Source organism: Phoenix dactylifera, chromosome 2, assembly GCF_051530095.1.
Source record: "Phoenix dactylifera cultivar Ajwa chromosome 2, Ajwa_hap1_PhDact_Kaust_v1.1, whole genome shotgun sequence".
Taxonomy (NCBI): Eukaryota; Viridiplantae; Streptophyta; class Magnoliopsida; order Arecales; family Arecaceae; genus Phoenix; species Phoenix dactylifera.
In genome coordinates, this window is record NC_143191.1 from 1,278,828 (window position 1) to 1,297,040 (window position 18,213).

Here is an 18,213-nt window from a genome sequence, read left to right on the forward strand (position 1 = left end):
TCCATTTCTTTCTAATGGAGTTTGAGATCTATGTTTGGGAGATGATCATTCCCATGTTCATGCCGAACGTATTATGGTGCGTAGCAATAGATGTTTGCTCGGCACATTGCAGGAAACAAGCAAAATTTTATTATTTACATAATACGTTTTTCCATAGCTTGTTGAATCTACTACCAATTTTACATCTTTTCATCCAATTCTGAGGCTAGTATTTTGCTAAGAAATGCTATGTCAACATAAAAATGTCATTTTTCATGAAAGTTATATGTAGGTGACATGCTTCTTTCTTTTTATATATGCATCGATGATTTGTGATATGATGTCGAGTACTAATTGTTGATTCATAAACTAAAGTTTGTATGAGCTGTGCGATTCCACTTTTGCGTGACACTGAATAAAGGAGGTGATGAATGCACATCCACGCATGCATCACTAACCACAATTATGATCCAAGCTGCATTTGATTGCAATATGGAAAACGTAGAGATAATTACTTTTGATACATTAATATTCTTCCATAATATTGTTAATTATGAGTTAATTGGATTGGACTTCAATTTGACTTTTATTTGTTTCTAACGAGTAGTTATTATTGAGATAGCTCGAAATACTGTTCGGTAGATACGGTAATAATGAGTAAATAAAGAGTTAGTACTTATAAAACTAGTCATACTGCAGATCAGTACAAAAAAATTTTAGTTTGGAATAATTTAACAAAAATGTAAATTTGAAAAGATGCGACAATATTTATGTGTTAATTAACTTTTTCTCGCTTGATCCTTATTATGCCTCGCCTCATATGTTTCCCTCTTCCTTCTTTCTTGAAAATTTTTAGAGTCCAAATATATTAAAGTATCATTGCCAAAATCTTTTGAAATCCCTTATATAGAAGTTTAGTATGTTTTAAGCTTTTTCAAAATTTAATATATTTGAAAAATTAATATATTTGAGGCTTGAAATGTCTAGTTATAGTTACTATTACAATATTTTAAATTTGTAAAGAAATTATCTAGAAGTTTAGTATGTTTTAAGCTTTCTCAAAAATTAATATATTTAAGAAATTAATATATTCGAGGCTTGAAATGTCTAGTTATAGTTACTATTACAATATTTAAATTTTTTTAAAGAAATTATCTAATTAGGATATTTTTCCTATAAATGATTACTATATAATTAACTTTTTTTTTTGCTTATTGCATTATGCTGCACTTTAATTAAATTAGTTTAGAAGTACCTTTCTTTCTCCTTTCTCGAAAGTTTTTAGATTCCATCACTGTCTGGGTCATAACTCAACTCATAACTAATCCAATTAGTTCAACTTTATTATGTACTGTTGTAAAGAAGACAAAAAACAATTATTCAACTTATGCATCATCATTTTTGGTAGGACCAGTAAGGTAAACTTACACCTCAACCTTAGTTTGAGTGCCATTTTTGTCTGCAACCTGTATGCAGTAATCCTTGCATTAAGTCAGCTACGCATTTTGTATATAATTAATTATTTTTACTATTATTTTGTATATAATTAATCAATGATCAGATGTAGAACTTCTAATTAGCATAAATCAAACATAAATAGCAACTAATTCAGGAGCAGACCTCTATTATCTATAATTTTTTTTTAGATACATCGGCTCATCACACCAAACGAATATGAGTACAATTAATAAAATCAAAAAAAGAAACTGCCTAAGCTAGTCGAAAACGTCTGTCTGATTCATTCAAAGAAAATTCACAGAGTGATGCTCCACATAGAAAGCCATCCAATCAACAGTCCTAAAAGCACCACAGTCCTCTTTATGTCTTAAATCAGAGTTAGCCCATCTGCCACTATCAACCTCGATAATTGCTTCTTCATTTTTTTTTCATTTCTGGAATTCACTATGGTTGGTCTCCGGACTGTAAATTAACAGCAGAAACAATTTGGGGAAACTCACAGACGTGAAAAAGGTAATCCAAAAATAATATTCCTGACACGTTATCTCGTACCAGGCGTCCTCGTCATCTATGGGATCCCAAGCTCCCCTTGACGTGGCGATGACAACGTCCCTGTCAGAAGCCAAATTCCTCCTCGTCCTTCTCCCTGCAAAATTTTTGACCCCTTTTATTTTTTTTATTTTTTTTTACCTCTCTGTCTCTCTCTCTCTCCCCTCATGGGGATAACTTTCGATTGGAGTACATCTACTAAAAATGGAGTGCAACTTTATAGTACTGTACTGCTACTTTATTTATCTATCATTATTCTTCTTCCAACGTCTCTTTCAGTGCCAGATCTGCTACGAATCTACGTCCCACTCGGCATCCAAGTTACATAATAAACCAACAAATAAATCGCCGTCCACTGCCGTATTAATCGGGCAGCAGCCGCCCCCACCTCTCAAACCACCTTTGTTTTTCCAGTAGCGTAATACTATTTATTTCTACGAGCCTGCATGGCCCTCGTTCCACGTGGTTCTTGGTGGAAGATAGATACATACACACTCCCATTTAATTCTTAATGTCTAATAAGAGTAACTCCTGATGGAAGATGATGTACTGTATTCATCAAATGGGTATTTTTGGTTGTATAAATATACGTACCGAATCAAACTATTCCCAAGACAAAGTACCATATTCATTGGTTCTTAGGTTCTCTCTCCTGCAAGTCCAGCCAATTCAGCCATCTTTTCAGTCTCCAATCCTAGAAGAGAAAAGGAAGGGTAGAAAGATACAAGACACCTCCCCATATCTTCCTCTTCATCCTTCCGTATGAAGTTACTGCATTGCTCGGTAGCCAGTATTTTTTTTTTTATCTTCCCTTCCTTCCACCTCATCTCCCCTACTTCACACCTTCCCCCACCAAGCCAACCTCCTCTGCTCCGTTCCCATCTGTCCCCCACTGCTTATGCCTAAATAATTCCAAACAATACTCCTCTCTCTCTTTCCCCCACCATTCCTTCTCACACCATCTTATCTCACGCACACCTACACCTATCTCAGACATCACAGCCCTCCTAAATAAATAAATATTTATGAAGAAGATTTTTTTAGTAGAAAAGGGAAAATACCTCTCTGTTCTTGCTCTATAACTATCTTCTCGTCTCCTTCCTTCCTCCTACTGAAGCGGAGGTAGAGGAGGCAAAAAAAAAGGGAAAAGGAAAAGGAAAGAAAAGAAGATCATACCGTTGTTGTGCTCTTCCTCTCCCAATAGGCCAGTAAGAAAGCAAGGAGCCACCTCTCTGTCTCTCTGATTCGTTTGTTTCGCAATGCCAGCCCCTTCCTTCTTCTTCCTCCTCTTCCTGCTGTTATTCTCCAACCCGGCGATCTCATCCGCCACGCCCATTCCCCGGCGGGCCCTCCACCTACCCTTCTTCCCCGTGGCCACCCCACCGCCAGCCCAGCCCCCATCTCCGTCCTTCCCGAAATACCCCTCCTCCTCCAACCCCAAGCCATTCTTCCCATCCTACCCTTCCCCGCCTGCCCCCTCTGTCCCCTCCTCCCCCGCTGCCGGCTCCTCCCTCCCCGCCAACATCTCCTCCCTCATCTTCCCCAATTCCCATTCTGCCCCTCCCCGGCGCCACTCCGCCGCAAAGCTCGTCCCGGCCGTCGCCCTCCCCCTCCTCGCCGTCGCCCTTCTCGCCCTCTCCCTCGCGTTCTTCCGCCGCCGACGACGCCGGCCTCCGTCCCATGACGACAAGACCGCCCGCTCCGACAGCATCCGCCTGTTCCCCCGAGGCTCGACTGCCTCCAGCGCCCCCAAGCCCCCGACCTCCGACTTCCTCTACCTCGGCACCCTTGTGAACTCCTGCGCCACCGTCTCCGCCGCCGAGCCCTCCCCCGCCGCTTCCGCCCCCCGGCCCAACATCTCTCCCTACCAGAAGCTGGGCTCGCCGGAGCTCCAGCCCCTCCCTCCCTTATCTCGCCACGCCTCCCGCGGGTACGGGAATGCCGACGGTGGGTGCTCCTCGGAGGAGGAGTTTTACTCTCCGAAAGGATCTTCCGGCGACAAGGAGAGCTCCAGGGGGCTCGCTGGCGGCCGGATGTCCCCCTCCCAGCGGACTTTCCCGGCCGCTGCCGCCGTGATGGAGAAATGTGGGTCCCGGAGCTCCACGCTTAGCACGCCTTCGTACCCGTCGTCCAATTCGGTGTCTTCTCCGAGTCCGTCGTCGCCGGCGGCTTCGTCACCGCCGCTTGGATCAAGCCCGGCGCGATCCAGCGTCAAATCTCTGAAATCTAGATCTGAGAATGCTGAGTTTATCGATCTCGGTGTCCCGCCACCGCCGCCGCCTGCGCCCCCGCTGCCGCTCAGGCCGCTGACTCCTTCGCCTCCAAAGAGGAAACCCCCTTCGCCCTCCCCACCTTCTTCACCGGTGGATAAGGATCAGGAAAGAAACTCAAGTATCTCGGACTTCTCCAGAGCAAATTTGCGATCGCCGCAGAGAATTGGGGACTTCTCGGGGAACCCATTTGTTGTTCGCTCCCCGCAGAGGCAAGCCCCGCCGCTCCCGCCGCCGCCACTGAGGCAAGCTCCACCGCCGCCGTCGAGGCAAGCCGCACCGCCACGGCCGCCACCACCACCTCCTCCGCCACCGCCACCGGTTGGTTACTGGGAGAGTCGGGTCCGAAAGCCCCAAGCTAGCCAGCCTCCAGTTCTCACTCCTCCAAGACCTACTGGAACGAAGAATTCTTCAGCAGCGATTTTCCCAACAGAATTGCCGGTGAATTCGGATGCAGTGGAGAAGAGTGAGGACACCCCTCGCCCAAAGTTGAAGCCTTTGCACTGGGATAAGGTCCGGGCGAGCTCCGATAGAGCAATGGTGTGGGATCAATTGAAAACGAGCTCATTCCAGTGAGATTTTGAACTTTAGATCTCCTCCTTTTTCTGAACTTTACCACAAATATTGTGATAAAAATGCTTCCTTTTTTGAACTCTTGCCTGATCTATTGACAGAGTAAATGAGGAGATGATTGAGACTTTGTTTGTTTGCAATGCAACAAACACAGCCCCAAAGGAGACGAACAGGCGACAAGTGCTTCCTACTCCGAATGAAGATAACAGGGTGCTTGATCCGAAGAAGTCTCAGAACATTGCTATTCTACTGAGGGCACTGAATGTGACCAAGGAGGAAGTCTGTGAAGCCCTATTAGAAGGTGAGACACTGAGCCTCCTTAGCCATTTGATCTGTGTCTCGTCCGCATTTAATTGCACTGACATGTTCTAGGCCAGTGCTTGTTTTTACTAATTAGATTTGATCACCTTTATGAATTGTTTCTGCCAGTCTTTGTTCCAGCATTTGGAATATGAAGGCACTGAGAAAAGTACTGTTCAAAAATATAGATTTTATTTTTCATCCACCTATTCGAGTATACGCTCTCTCTCAATCTCGGTGTATGTTGGAATATATATCAGCTAATTTCTTGATTTAAATTTTGCAAGCTGCTATTGCCAGGAAAAAGAAAAAGAACAACATAATGCTTTTAGAGCAGACTGAGCTGATCAAGAGATGTTGAGATATGGTGCTTTGGAGTTTGCATGTAGCCACCTGTTCCCTTTCCCACTTGCCTCCAAAAAGACATTGCCCTATATTTTAGTCGAGGGTTAGGTGTTCTTTCTTTGTTGGCCTAAGTGATCGCATTTTCCTCAATAATTATATCATTGTTAGAGAACATTAGTTTGCTTCTTTTGTTTCGGCAAGCTTCCTAATCGCTAATAGCAGCAAGACATTAACTAGAGTTTTGTTGTGGAAATTAGGAGTTATAATGTCATATTCTTGGGTCAAGAGCATAAACATTTGGACAATGGAATGTTACTGATTTGAGGCATCTGATTGAAGCACCCCTTCAAATAGGCTCCCTTTTCTGTATTTGCCAACATGCCAATAGTTTGACAGTTGCCAAGCAGAAAACCAGAATATGTATATTGCAAAAGACATCTTTCTCTTCAATCATTAAGTTTCCTATAGGAATTACGAATTGCAGGAACACTACGAGTTATTGAAGTAACTCCCATGAATGATACCTAGTTCCATTAATTAGCACACCATTCATGAAGAGATCGATGGCTGTTTGGAAATGGAAGTCAAAATGCTGGTAAAATCAAAAAGCTGCTTGGTAGCAATGTGTTTGCTGATACCGATTGCCTGTAAGTCAACTCAGCATATCATAAATTGTTTCAGTAATATATCCAACTTATTTAAAACCTCATGGATCTTTCAAAATGATGATTTGCTCCATCATCTTGGCATCATATTGTTTAACCTAGATATTAGTTGACAAATGAACAAACTAATTTAGTTAAGATACTTGAAATTTATAGTCAGGCTGGAAGAATGATGACTGCATCATGCTAAAACTTTTCTGTCATGTATCAATTGTGGCTGTTCAATCTTTCCCTTTTTGTCATGCATAAATGAAATGTAATATCAAGTATATGAATTTGATGATCCTATCCTTGTTCTCTTCTTTGACCTTTACCTGTCTAGGGAAGACCACAACTTTCCACCTTATTTGATGCAGTAAGATGGATGTATCACTGAATATTTTCTGAACCATTTGCTTTAGCCCTTCAGTTGTTGAAGTCTTCCGTATATCAATTTTAACTTAGATGCAGTGGTCTTTTGGGTATTTTTGTGCTCGATTATTTACTTATATATGTTTTGCGGAGTAATTGCAGGTAATACAGATAGCTTAGGAACTGAGCTACTGGAGACTTTGCTAAAGATGGCTCCAAGCAAAGAAGAAGAGATTAAATTAAAAGAGTACAAAGATGACTCCCCGATCAAGCTTGGTCCAGCAGAAAAGTTTCTCAAGGCAGTGCTTGATATTCCATTTGCTTTTAAGAGAGTGGATGCGATGCTTTACATTGCTAATTTTGATTCAGAGGTCAATTATCTTAAGAAGTCCTTTGAAACTCTTGAGGTAAATCTAATGCTTTTACTGTTTTCCATAATTTTATTCTGGATAGGAAAAAAAATGAACTATTGCATGTCAATCACTAGTAAAGTAATAGATAAAGCAGCGGTTAAAAGAATTTGGTTGGTTTATCAGTAAGCAAATTTAGGATCTTTTTCTGCTTTAGTAATCAGTTTGTGACCTGTGAATCATGATTCATGATCAGGGTTGCATGCAATGTTCTGTCCAGAGCAGCTAAAACATCCAGAAGCTATGATACTATGGCAAATTTTTATTTATTTATATTCTTTGCAATTCTTATATGTGACCAGCTGCTTTTGATTCTTTTACAATCCAGCAAATCTTTGTAATGAAGTAATGTCATATGTCATACAGTATTCATGGCTTATTTACTAAAGGTACAGAAGAGATAGTCTTGAGAGTTCAGATTAACAAAATAATGCTCATGTTAACCTCTGTACTGACTAATTATTTTCCCATACATGAAGCATAAATTGTTTACAACAATATAAGCTTTTAGTCTTTCTTTCATACATTTGAGCAATTGACAAAAAGTTCAAGTACATTTGAGTATAGTCTGACACTCTGACCTTAAAAGGACTAGCACTCAATATGATGATTATGGCCTCATTAATTGTTTTTCATCTCAAGTTAGTATCTTTCCCATGTAGAGTTTGCTGCTACTGCCTCATCTCTTGATCCTTCCCTTTGCCCCCAGTTGAACCAAAATTTAATAACTTATCTTCCTCTACCAAACATTCAAATCCATCTTATCTACTAATATGTATGATAATACTCTGGCCAATATGAATCGGTGTGCAAGCATTCGATTTGGCATCTTAATATGAAATCTTATACTTACCCAGCTGAAGCAGGGCACTTAAGGTTTGGCCTTTCTAATGGTATGGGCTACAGGAAATCATTATCTTATGAATAGATCGATACTATTTCATATCTTGGTTTGTTATAAAATTGAGTTGTCAAATATGGAGAGTTTGAAAACTTACTTGTCAATTGAATTGTGGTCTTCTAAATATGCCGGAGTTTTGGTTTCTTTTTTAGAAACTTTCTTTGTCAAGATATCTGCATAAACAAAGATCTTTCTCAATCATAATTCATGCATGATAATCATCAACACTGAAAATACTTTATCACATCATGTTGAAATTGAGTGGAAAATGTGAAAATTTAGGGAACCACAAATTGGATGCATCCCATCATCACAAAAACAAACTAGAAGAGAGCATATATCTGGTGACTAAATGTACCTAGTAGCAAATTGAGAGTTCTCCATCTTGTGCTCATGCACACCACATAAAAAAGAATATCAACAACTTTACCCTTGATTGTGAGAATAGCTTCACGATATCCTATTTGAATTACAAATGAACTTTTGTGTGTGTTATTATGTAACACTTAATAATTAGAAGTTGTTTTTCACTCTATAGTTATCGTTTCCAACTTTCCATGTCCTCCTAGATTCATCTAGCTCGCACATTCCATTTCTACTCCATGTTGAGGAAAGAACTGCTTCATTATCAATCAGTTTCCTGGGTGTATTAAACCGCATGGAAACTTAGGTCTAGTGAAGTTAAATTTTGTATTTGTCATCATTAAAATTCAGTCAGAACTTATATAAAGAAGCTAGTCGCAGAGGTAAATGGACAGATCAGACAGACTCTATGACAGGCAATGGTTATTTTTGAGTTATCTTTGGGTTGCAGTCATTCTTTGGACTAACAAACTGCTTGTATTGCAATGCACAGGCAGCCTGTGATGATCTGAGAAACAGCAGACTGTTTCTGAAGCTTCTAGAGGCCGTTCTAAAGACCGGGAACCGCATGAATGTTGGTACCAACCGTGGTGATGCGCATGCCTTTAAGCTTGACACACTACTGAAGCTAGTTGATGTCAAAGGCACCGATGGCAGGACTACTCTTCTGCATTTTGTTGTCCAGGAAATCATCAGATCTGAAGGCTCCCGCCTTTCTTCTGCCACCCCATCATCTGCCAAAATACAGGCAAATACTCTACGAGATGACCTTGAGTGCAGAAAGCTTGGCCTCCAAGTTGTCGCTGGTCTCGGGGGTGAGCTCTGCAATGTGAAGAAAGCAGCCACAATGGATTCTGAGGTGCTCAGCAGCTATGTGTCTAAACTTGCTGGAGGGATTGGTAAAATAACTGAGGTTTTAAGATTGAATGAAACCTTGAGTTCAAAGGAAAATAGCCAGCAATATCACGATGCTATGAGTGGGTTCTTAAAGAAGGCAGAGGATGAGATCATAAAGGTTCAGGCCCAAGAGAGCGTTGCACTGTCTTTGGTCAAGGAAATAACTGAGTATTTCCATGGTAACTCAGCGAGAGAAGAAGCTCACCCTTTCAGAATCTTCATGGTAGTCAGGGATTTTCTAGCCGTCCTTGATCAGGTCTGCAAAGAGGTTGGAAGGATAAATGATCACACCATTGTCAGCTCATCACGCCAGTTCCCAGTACCTGTGAATCCAACACTACCACAGGTATTCCCAAGGTTTCAGGCATTGAGGCCTGAAAGCTCTGATGACGAAAGTTCATTGTCATCGTAAGGCTTGATGCTTAGTGCTCCTGGTTGATGCCTCTTTTGAGTAGAAGTTTTTGCTGGCTATCAGCCGAGAAGTGCAGTGCCAAATGGAATCAAATGCCACTTATTTATATATAATTTTTGTACTTGTAGAATATTAATGTAAAAGATTCTTGGAATTTTTATGCCTATATATATACAGGAGGAAATCTAGATGAAAGAAAAATGTGGGGAAACTGGCTTCTTTGACTCAGATTATGTGCATCTGTTGAAAGCTTTTCTTCTCAAAAGATCAATGTGCAGTATTCAGATCAAAGTTTCAGTTGTACAGCTCATTAGGAGTGGCAACTCACAGGATAGGTGATACGAACCTATGAAGCAGACATTATGTTCTTTCTATAATTATATCATTTGATATCAACCTATGAATCAGACATTATGTCCTTTCTATAATTATATCTTTTGAAGATCTTTTAAACTAAATTTCATGAGTTTTCTAGGTCTGGACTGGCTATGGCTGAAGTAGAATGGGGTGGTTTATGAGACTGCAACAAAGTGCAAAGGCAAAAAGAAAGCAAGCCTCATAGAAAGGCTGCAAATAGAAATTTTACCAAGGGGGAACCTAAAAAATCAATGAATCTGCAAGTATTGAGCTTAGAAATGAGAGTATATGGTGATCTAAGATGAAGTGAGCTGCACACCTGTGTATGGATTGCTTTGTGGGCATGACCTTTGCATGACCAGACATACCATAGATCGCAGGGAGAATCTCGAGCACGCTTTTGAATAAACATTTTGAGTTTTGAGACTTATTCGAACTATATATCATTTCCTGGCTTGACATGAGTAATGTTTTTCGAGGTACCACGACTCATCATCACCTGGCCTCCGCTCTCTGGAAAAGAAAAGAAATTGATAGGAGGAACACAAACAAGACTAGTACAAGGAAGCAACTTCAGATGTTTCTCAACCACAAGAGTGGGAGAGAGAGTTTTTGGTGCTTCTAAATATCTAAAAATTGTAATGGAGAAGATAATTTAGAGCAAGACCAATTCATTTTCTATGAATTTGACAGGTGAATAGAAACGATTGCTTTCTCTCTTGTTTTTAACTCCCAACATTTTTCCTCATCTTCCCTTTTTCTTCTTATTTGTTTCAATGGAGCCTAAAGGCTGCAGGAACTCAGGAGGTACTTCGAGCAATACAAAGTGATCTTAAATGCACAAGATTAGTTTGAAAATATTTTTTTTTTCCTTTGAAAGAATAAAACTCAAATGAACTACATGGGTGCAAAATCATAATGGCTATGCAGAAAGTTATTAGCCAATTGATGAAGGGCATGTATAAGAGTTCTGACAGTATGCTTTGGATGTATTAAATTTTGACATGTATAGAGGTCAAGTGGCATTTGAAATTTCTTAGTTTCCAATCCTATTTTCAAGTAAATTTTGATTTACCACTGAACAATAGCTCTGATGGTACCATTGGCGAGAGGTCGGGGGTTCAATCCCAGGGATCAGCCCCTTTCCAGGAATATTTCCTGTTGAGGCTCAACGCAAAAAAAAAAAAAAAAGGATTTTGCCTGAAAGCTTTATTATTATTTTTATGGTTTACTTAATATTGAAAAAAGTATTAATTTCGACTGCCATTAATTAAAACTATATTTTTGAGATTCATCGATAAGGGGCCCAAATTTCAGGGTGATTGTTGCTGGGAACTGCCACTTGTTTAACACCTCGGTGCCAGAGGCGGAGCTAAGAGCAGCCTGGGTTGGATTGTGCTACGTTCGGCGTGCCTTGCAAGAGAGAGAGGTCCTTCTGGAAAGTGACTCTGCGACGGTCATTGGGTGGATCTAACAGATTTTCGTAGGATCGATAATTACTATCCGTTGCTGAGAGATATCCTGGCCATGAAATGTGGTAAAATAGTACTCCAAGCGAAGCACATGTTTAGAGAGACCAATGGGACCACAGATTAGATGGCTTCTTTTGTTGCCAACCACTCGGAAAACCACCTCTGGGTGGAAGAGGTGGAGTTGCCCTATGCACTCCGTGATGTACTGCTTTTTGATTTTCTTAGTTGTATTCGTACACGTTATATATAATACTCTCATTTTTAGCAAAAAAAAAAAAAGTATAAATATGCTTGATTGCACGAAGAATGATTTACTGCATGCAACTAACTAACAATCAGGTCATAAATCCTGGTACAAACAAAATTAAGCAGAGGTAATGCAAGGCATTTAGTCACTAACCAATGCTTTCACAGAGAGGAACAGAATCCAGGGGCAAGAGCACAAATGAAAGAGGCTGGTAGTAACATTTAAAATGGCGGGCTTCAGTAAATCTTTCTCATCAGAATAGTATAGCATCGAGTTGAAATGATAAGATGAATCCTTCTTTGATTTCTCAAAGCACATGATGTTCCTTATTTACTGCTACATTATTCAAAATTAAGTATCACAAGTTTTGGGACTACCATCTATCCTTTCACTGAAGAAGATAGCAAGATTATGAATTAACTAAACATTTTTTCAGCATCCATGCGCTCAAGTACCCGGCGTGCTTCTTCTTCTGTAGCTGGAACAACATTGCGAATTCTCAGTCCGTTCTTCAAAGCATTGGGATTGACAGTAAAGGTGAAGTAGAATGTGTTTGATACCTGCTCGTAGGAAAAAAAAGAGAATAATTATCCATGAAATTTGATGGGCTGATGCAATGACCATCCATGGTGAACTGAATAATTTATAGTTTAACTTCTACCTCCAAGCTTCCTTCAAATGCTTACCTCACTGGTTCGGAGCTCAGGCCTTGTTACATGAGCGACAACTTCAATATTAATCAGAGGCTGCTCTGGATTCTCCAGTTGTGTGTACAGAACGCATGACTTCAAACGTAAGAAATCTCCCACATCCACCTAAGAATGTATAATGAACGGTTACATTTGTACTCAAATTCTCTAGAAATACCAGTCATATGGTGACAATGTAACCAATTCCTCATCAACTAAGATGACACCAAATTAGGAGCCATAGGAGGTATTACTTCACTGATAATGAAGTAGGAGTTGGTTACTCACAGGTTTTAAGAAATCAACATGATCAACTTCAAGAAAGCAAGGCATCTGTCCGACGAAGGCATATGCAGTCGAAAAAGCTAGCTCAAATGCTAGGTTCATCAAAAAGCCCCCAAAGATTCGTCCATGGAGGTTCCTCTGCTGAGGTTGACAAATCAGAGAATTCTCGAGGCTGGTATCCCTTATCAGAATGCTGTCTCTATCTGCTAAAGCAGGTAAATCACAGAAGACAAGCCCCTCCGCCAACAAAACCTTTAGTCGCTCCCCATGCAATCTGTGCCCACCATTCTCAGTTTCTCTTCTCTGTTCTTCTCTCTTCCTTTTCCTCCATTTATCCCTTGCTTCTCCTTCCTTGTAAAGCAACTTTTCTGGTTCAGTCTCCGGTAACAGGCGGTTTACAGGAGCAGATCTACCAGTCTTCGAATCACGTGCGACAAATGTGAAATTTGCAGTCAAAGCTACGGATTCTGATGGTATAGAGTTATCTGCCATGTAATGGACACAATGTCGACGGTCAGATAAATTCAAATTTCATATATAAATAACATTTATATCGCTTGGAATACCTTGTTGAAACTGAGTAACTTCTATCTGTATCTCAATGGACGAACGACCAACCCATATGACAGCACCCGCTATTTTCAGATCCGTGTCTACACGCAATGGCTTCTTTAAAACCATCTTGTCTACAGAAGCAGTAACCAACAAAAGAGGCCTTGTTGTGCTATCATCATCGGCGCAGTGCTGGCACAGAAAGGCTAATAAATAAGCACGACCTCTTCCTCAATGATCAGACATATGATGCACTCTAATATCTGAAAACTTCTTTTATTTTATGATTAGAAAATCACAGATCGAGGAAACATGATATGACAGTATATTAGATATTACTGCCATTCTGATCAGTTCTATAACATCCAACACAGTGAAAAATTAGATGATATAATATTTCAGTCTCATTTTTGAATTTTGTTAACTTCTGCATGACTAGTATCACCTCTCAGAAAAATAATACACTAGCATATTGTACACTTCAATCTTATCACTAAGAATTAATAGCTCATTGCATCATCAACAATTCAAATGGGGCTAAGCATATAATATATTTGACAGTAGGAAGGTAGGCTGTTGTTGAGTAATTATTTTATTAATGATCTCTAAATTGATATTGAGAAACACCAGTTATTAAACATGTCCTCCTACAATCACAATCATGAGCAGTGATTATAGAGTTAATAGTAAGATAAACACAAAATCAATCATAAGAGCTGCCACATTTCCATGCTCATTCTCCAAATCACTTTAGAGATTATGCAATATTACTCTTAAAGTTCCTCAAACAATCTTGCTGTTGGTATGTTATCACTCTTAAAATCCATCCAATTCAATCCGGGAAAAAAATGAATATCAGTCTAAGGAGTTCTGCCAACCCTGGTCACTTAAGCTAAGACTCCAGATTCCCAAAAGTTGATCTTTACGCTCAGGCATGCGTGATGGTTTAGGACCTGGCATATTCATCTCCCAGTTGCCATGCAACTGATTTAAGACCTACTCTATGACAAACGAGGTGACAAAAATAAGAGATTTTAACATGGTTATTTCGTGAACCTTTTCCTGCAGGGCGCTTCATATAATCATTTTTTTTTTTGGCAGCACCTGCAACCTCCGAATTTGTAAAAGACAATTACAGATAAGAGATTCCACAAATTCGAAAAAACAAAAGCAAGCAAGATATTCTACAGAAGCAGACTTTGCCATTTAGCATAGTTATACCACATGACCAGAGGATGTGGGAGAGCAGCAGCAGTTGTACCCAGCAAGAATAATTTATGAAATATAATTTTAACTTCCTATCTTATCTGGAATTAGAGAGTAACCACAGTCTCCGTAAGTCATCCAAATATAACCTACTGCCTTTTCTTATTCTTTGGGAATCTTTTTTTTAGGTCAATATAAATAACAACTATGTTGAAGATGATTATCCACATGAAAAACAGAATCTCGATGATCAATAAAATTGCACAACCAACTTGCATTATCACCTTAATTATAACATAGATGTTAAAAGAAAGATGATATCAACTTAATTAGAATTTAAATGTTAAAAGAAAATGGTGTCAATAGACTGTCCTTCCCTTCAATCAAAAGGTCATCAGAACTACTTGAAGGCCGGATTATGCATGCTACTTACCTGGTCTGTAAGACTTCTATTCAACCAAAACTCCATACAACCTCTTAACTTTCTCCATTGAAAAGATCTTTCAAGCATCCTCATCTTTCAAGCTTTCTTAGCCAGACATGGAACTTGCTACATATATTCTATTAAAAGGATAAGGTTATCCCTTGAGGTGGCAACTTATAAAAGGATTTCATTAACTAATCACTCAAGATAACTACAAAAGTGCTAGAAATAGTTAAGTAATCTGCAATGTAGCCTTTCAAGTTCCAAGCCTGGCAACTTCCACCCCCCAACACACACAAGCGCGCGCGCACACACACACATAAAATATGCTACAGTACGTATACTTGTAGAACCCCTATTTATAAACATCTATAATTATTTGGTAATTGCTCAACAAAGACTTACCTCTTTGCCTTACTTCTCTTAGCTTCGAAATCTATTTTGGTACTTCTTGAATCTCTCTCTAAATGCATCTGTTGTTTTCCCAAAGTACTTAAACAAGTGGAAGTGCTTTAGCTATTAACAAGTTCATTGCAAAACATGCAAAATAGCATTTAAATATCTTCCTAGACTCCTCCAAAAGCATGTCTTAGTGGAATATGCAGTCAAGTCTACAAGGAGACAAGGCACACAACAGCGATCTTCAGAAATTGTATTTTTCAGGGGAACATTAAATTCCATGCTAGCCATCAGAGTCAAACATATGTCAGAATCTATTGAAATTAAACATGGTTATAGATTTTTCAAGTAGAAGATTTGTTTTGGATCTATCAATATAGCAAAAAAAATTTCACATCATATTGGAGTTATGTTCCAGATGTACATATCCGAAAGCCATCAGCAGTGTCAAACTAAAATCATAAAACAAGTCGGAGACCTCCAAGTTACTGGATTACCGAACCCTTAGCAAATTACACAAAAGTAACATTGCCTATTAATCAATCATATTGCAGCATATTTTCCAGAAATAAAATGCAGTCACAGGGATACCTTCACAGCGATGGTTCCAGCAAGCGCATCGAGATCCTCGAGCAGCTTCCCGATTCTGACCTCATTCCATGGATCCCGGTACTGCTCCCTGAGGATATAATCACTAGAAAAGTTGTATATAATGCTTATCCGGCTCTGCGACGGCGTCCGTGTGAGCAATTCAGACTGTGGAGGGCCGTCCTTGGAAGGGTCAAGCAGCCTTTCAAAAATGCTCGACCGGGCCTCCCAGAGGGCATTGGTCACTGGGGAGTGATACATGCCGGGCCACAAGCTGAGCGGCTTCCTAATTGACGAGCTCGCATCGATGTGCGGAGGAGAGCTATCAAATGGTGAGGCAAATGTCGAAACCACCCGGATAGGAGGAGAGCCAGGATCCATAGAGTCCGGAGGTGATTCCTGAGATGGTTTTAGGCCAAAGGAAGAGAAGGGTCTGGTTCGGGGGGATGAATTGGGTTGGTTTGAGGCCAAAAATTTCGATCCTTGAATGGTTTCTGGTGGTTTCTGAGGTCGGTCTTGGCTAAAAGAGGAGAGGGGCCTAATTCGGGTGGATAAATGTGATGGCTTTGGAGCAAAAAGATTCAATCTTTTGATGAATTCCGGCGGATTCCGAGGCGGGCTTCGGAGAGAAAAGATTCGATCTTGGATGAATTCTGTCGGTCCCCGACGTGCGTTCTGGCGAAAAGAGGAGGAGGACCTGGTTTTAGGGATTACAACGGAAGAAAGCTGGGGTTTCGGTGGTGTCGGAGGAGGGTTTTCGAGGGTGGGAGGTAAAAGGTAGGGTTTTTTTGGCGCTGTGGATGAAGGGAGGGTGGCGGGATTTGGAGAAGAGAAGGTGCGAGCCGGCTCTGGAGGGAGGGTTTGGAGGTGGGAATTTGGGGAAGGGAGGGGTCTGGTGATGGTGATGGAGATGGAGACGAGGGAGGAAGGGCTTTTAAGAGGTGGCTTCATGGCGTTAATGAGAGAGAGAGGATGCTAATTTCGGAGCCATGGGAGGGTTTGTTGTTGGAGTTAGTTGGTCTCCATAAGTTGTGGAATGGAGGATGGCGATACCTGTAGAAAAAGAAATTGCTAAAATATCTCACACACAAAAGGAACCCTCTCTCTCCTTTTTATATTTATATTTAGTAGTAGGATATATGGACCCGGTGCCAAGGCCCAAGAGGCGTGATCCGACCGTCCATTCCACTTCTTTCTGCCTTTCTGGCTATCACTATCATTGACCAAGCCTAGAATTAGCATCGCCGTTTCATGCACGGTCGTTACATTGTACACGTAACTAGCATTTGAATGATGATTATAATGACTTAATCTTGTTATAGTGGTTGTTATAGTTATTTGTCAGGAATTTAGGTTTTGTTATTCATGCAAAAAAAATTTATTGTAAATTTAAATCTTAATACTAGTTTAATTTTAAAACCATGCTATTTTGTTTTTCTATTATTATCATCATTATTTTATGTTATAATTGCTAATGTCAATTCTTATAAAAGTCAGTATTTTATTCCAAACTAGTCCGATCATAAATTGGACTGAGCAAATAACGGTTGTTATTATGGCTATAAACGTGAGAGTTTTTTTTTTTTTTTCCGCATCAATACCCTCTTAAATATTGAATTTTGCATGAATATTTTTTCAAAATTGATATTTGGATGTATATCTGCATCAAACATTTACCCTTTTTTATTCTTATTTTTGGATATGTACCCATATCATCTAATATCGTTAAAAAATTAATGGTTTCAAATTAAAATAACTAAAATACTCTTAATGGGTAGATATGCAAAAATAATATTTATAAAACAATCGCAGTGGAGGACAAAAAAAAATTCAAATTTTTATTTTATTTTTAAATAAAATAAATATAGTTTTTATGAGCGGTGTTAAAAGATCCGTTATATTAGAAAACTATATTTTAACTTTTATGAGAGTACATAAATAAATAAAATTAAAGAAGGTATTTACCTAAATTTAAATTTTTAAAAGAGTATTCATATAAAAAAAAATCCTGCAAAATTATTAATGTGAAAAATATTTTTTCTCTGGATTAGGTATGGCCAACTCTCTCTTTGTTTTTTTTAAGGAAAAATAAAACATTTCTAGAATTGAACGCGAATTTTGATGGTGCCTGTCAACAACGAAGAACGAGCGTGGAGTTTCTTGCTGCTGAGATCATCTTTCTGTTGACTCACCGATGCAGCTAACAGCTTCGTGGTTTGGGATTCTTCGTAGAAGTGGATCCTCAAACAGTCGAGCGTGCCGATATCTACTCAGCATCCTTACTTGACCGAGGTCTATGAAATCCCAACCATGGCGTAATAATTAAATTCATCATATTTCTCGTGACATGACTCGGCTATGAAATGATTTGCGAGCTCGTAGATGAAGTTGCATTATAATTCGAGCCGTTTTGCAATTTAATTGCAATAGTTGGCTTTAAAAAAAAAAAAGCTTAGTACTTAACATTTGGAAAAGAGTTTGAAAAAAAAAAAGAAAGATATTTGTCATAGACATTACATCA

The 18,213-nt window shown here is 39.5% G+C and overlaps 2 protein-coding genes across 2 annotated transcripts; one reads left to right on the forward strand and one right to left on the reverse strand.

The window, feature by feature from the left end:
- The first annotated feature begins 2,849 nt into the window (after positions 1 to 2,849).
- LOC103706011 (formin-like protein 1) lies at positions 2,850 to 9,674 on the forward strand. Its single transcript, XM_008789939.5, has 4 exons — positions 2,850 to 4,828; positions 4,931 to 5,130; positions 6,653 to 6,897; positions 8,658 to 9,674. Exons 1-4 carry the CDS (start codon positions 3,246 to 3,248, stop codon positions 9,471 to 9,473), a joined length of 2,844 nt encoding a protein of 947 aa, XP_008788161.3. The 5' UTR covers positions 2,850 to 3,245; the 3' UTR covers positions 9,474 to 9,674.
- A 2,149-nt stretch (positions 9,675 to 11,823) lies between these two features.
- On the reverse strand, positions 11,824 to 16,781 carry LOC103706012 (Thioesterase/thiol ester dehydrase-isomerase superfamily protein). Its single transcript, XM_008789941.5, has 5 exons — positions 15,696 to 16,781; positions 13,090 to 13,267; positions 12,527 to 13,008; positions 12,236 to 12,364; positions 11,824 to 12,109 (listed from the first exon to the last, which is right to left on the reverse strand). The coding sequence occupies exons 1-5, from the start codon at positions 16,641 to 16,643 to the stop codon at positions 11,966 to 11,968; spliced, it is 1,881 nt and encodes a 626-aa protein (XP_008788163.3). The 5' UTR covers positions 16,644 to 16,781; the 3' UTR covers positions 11,824 to 11,965.
- Between the last annotated feature and the right edge of the window lie 1,432 nt (positions 16,782 to 18,213).

Coding starts and splice junctions, on each gene's coding strand:
- LOC103706012 (XM_008789941.5), bottom strand. CDS start 16,643: ATGAAGCCACCTCTTAAAAGCCCTTCCTCCCTCGTCTCCATCTCCATC. Junction 13,009..13,089: donor AGTTACTCAGTTTCAACAAG/GTATTCCAAGCG, acceptor ATTACATGGCAG/ATAACTCTATACCATCAGAA. Junction 12,110..12,235: donor CTGAGCTCCGAACCAGTGAG/GTAAGCATTTGA, acceptor TCCTACGAGCAG/GTATCAAACACATTCTACTT.
- LOC103706011 (XM_008789939.5), top strand. CDS start 3,246: ATGCCAGCCCCTTCCTTCTTCTTCCTCCTCTTCCTGCTGTTATTCTCC. Junction 4,829..4,930: donor TTGAAAACGAGCTCATTCCA/GTGAGATTTTGA, acceptor ATCTATTGACAG/AGTAAATGAGGAGATGATTG. Junction 6,898..8,657: donor AGTCCTTTGAAACTCTTGAG/GTAAATCTAATG, acceptor TGCAATGCACAG/GCAGCCTGTGATGATCTGAG.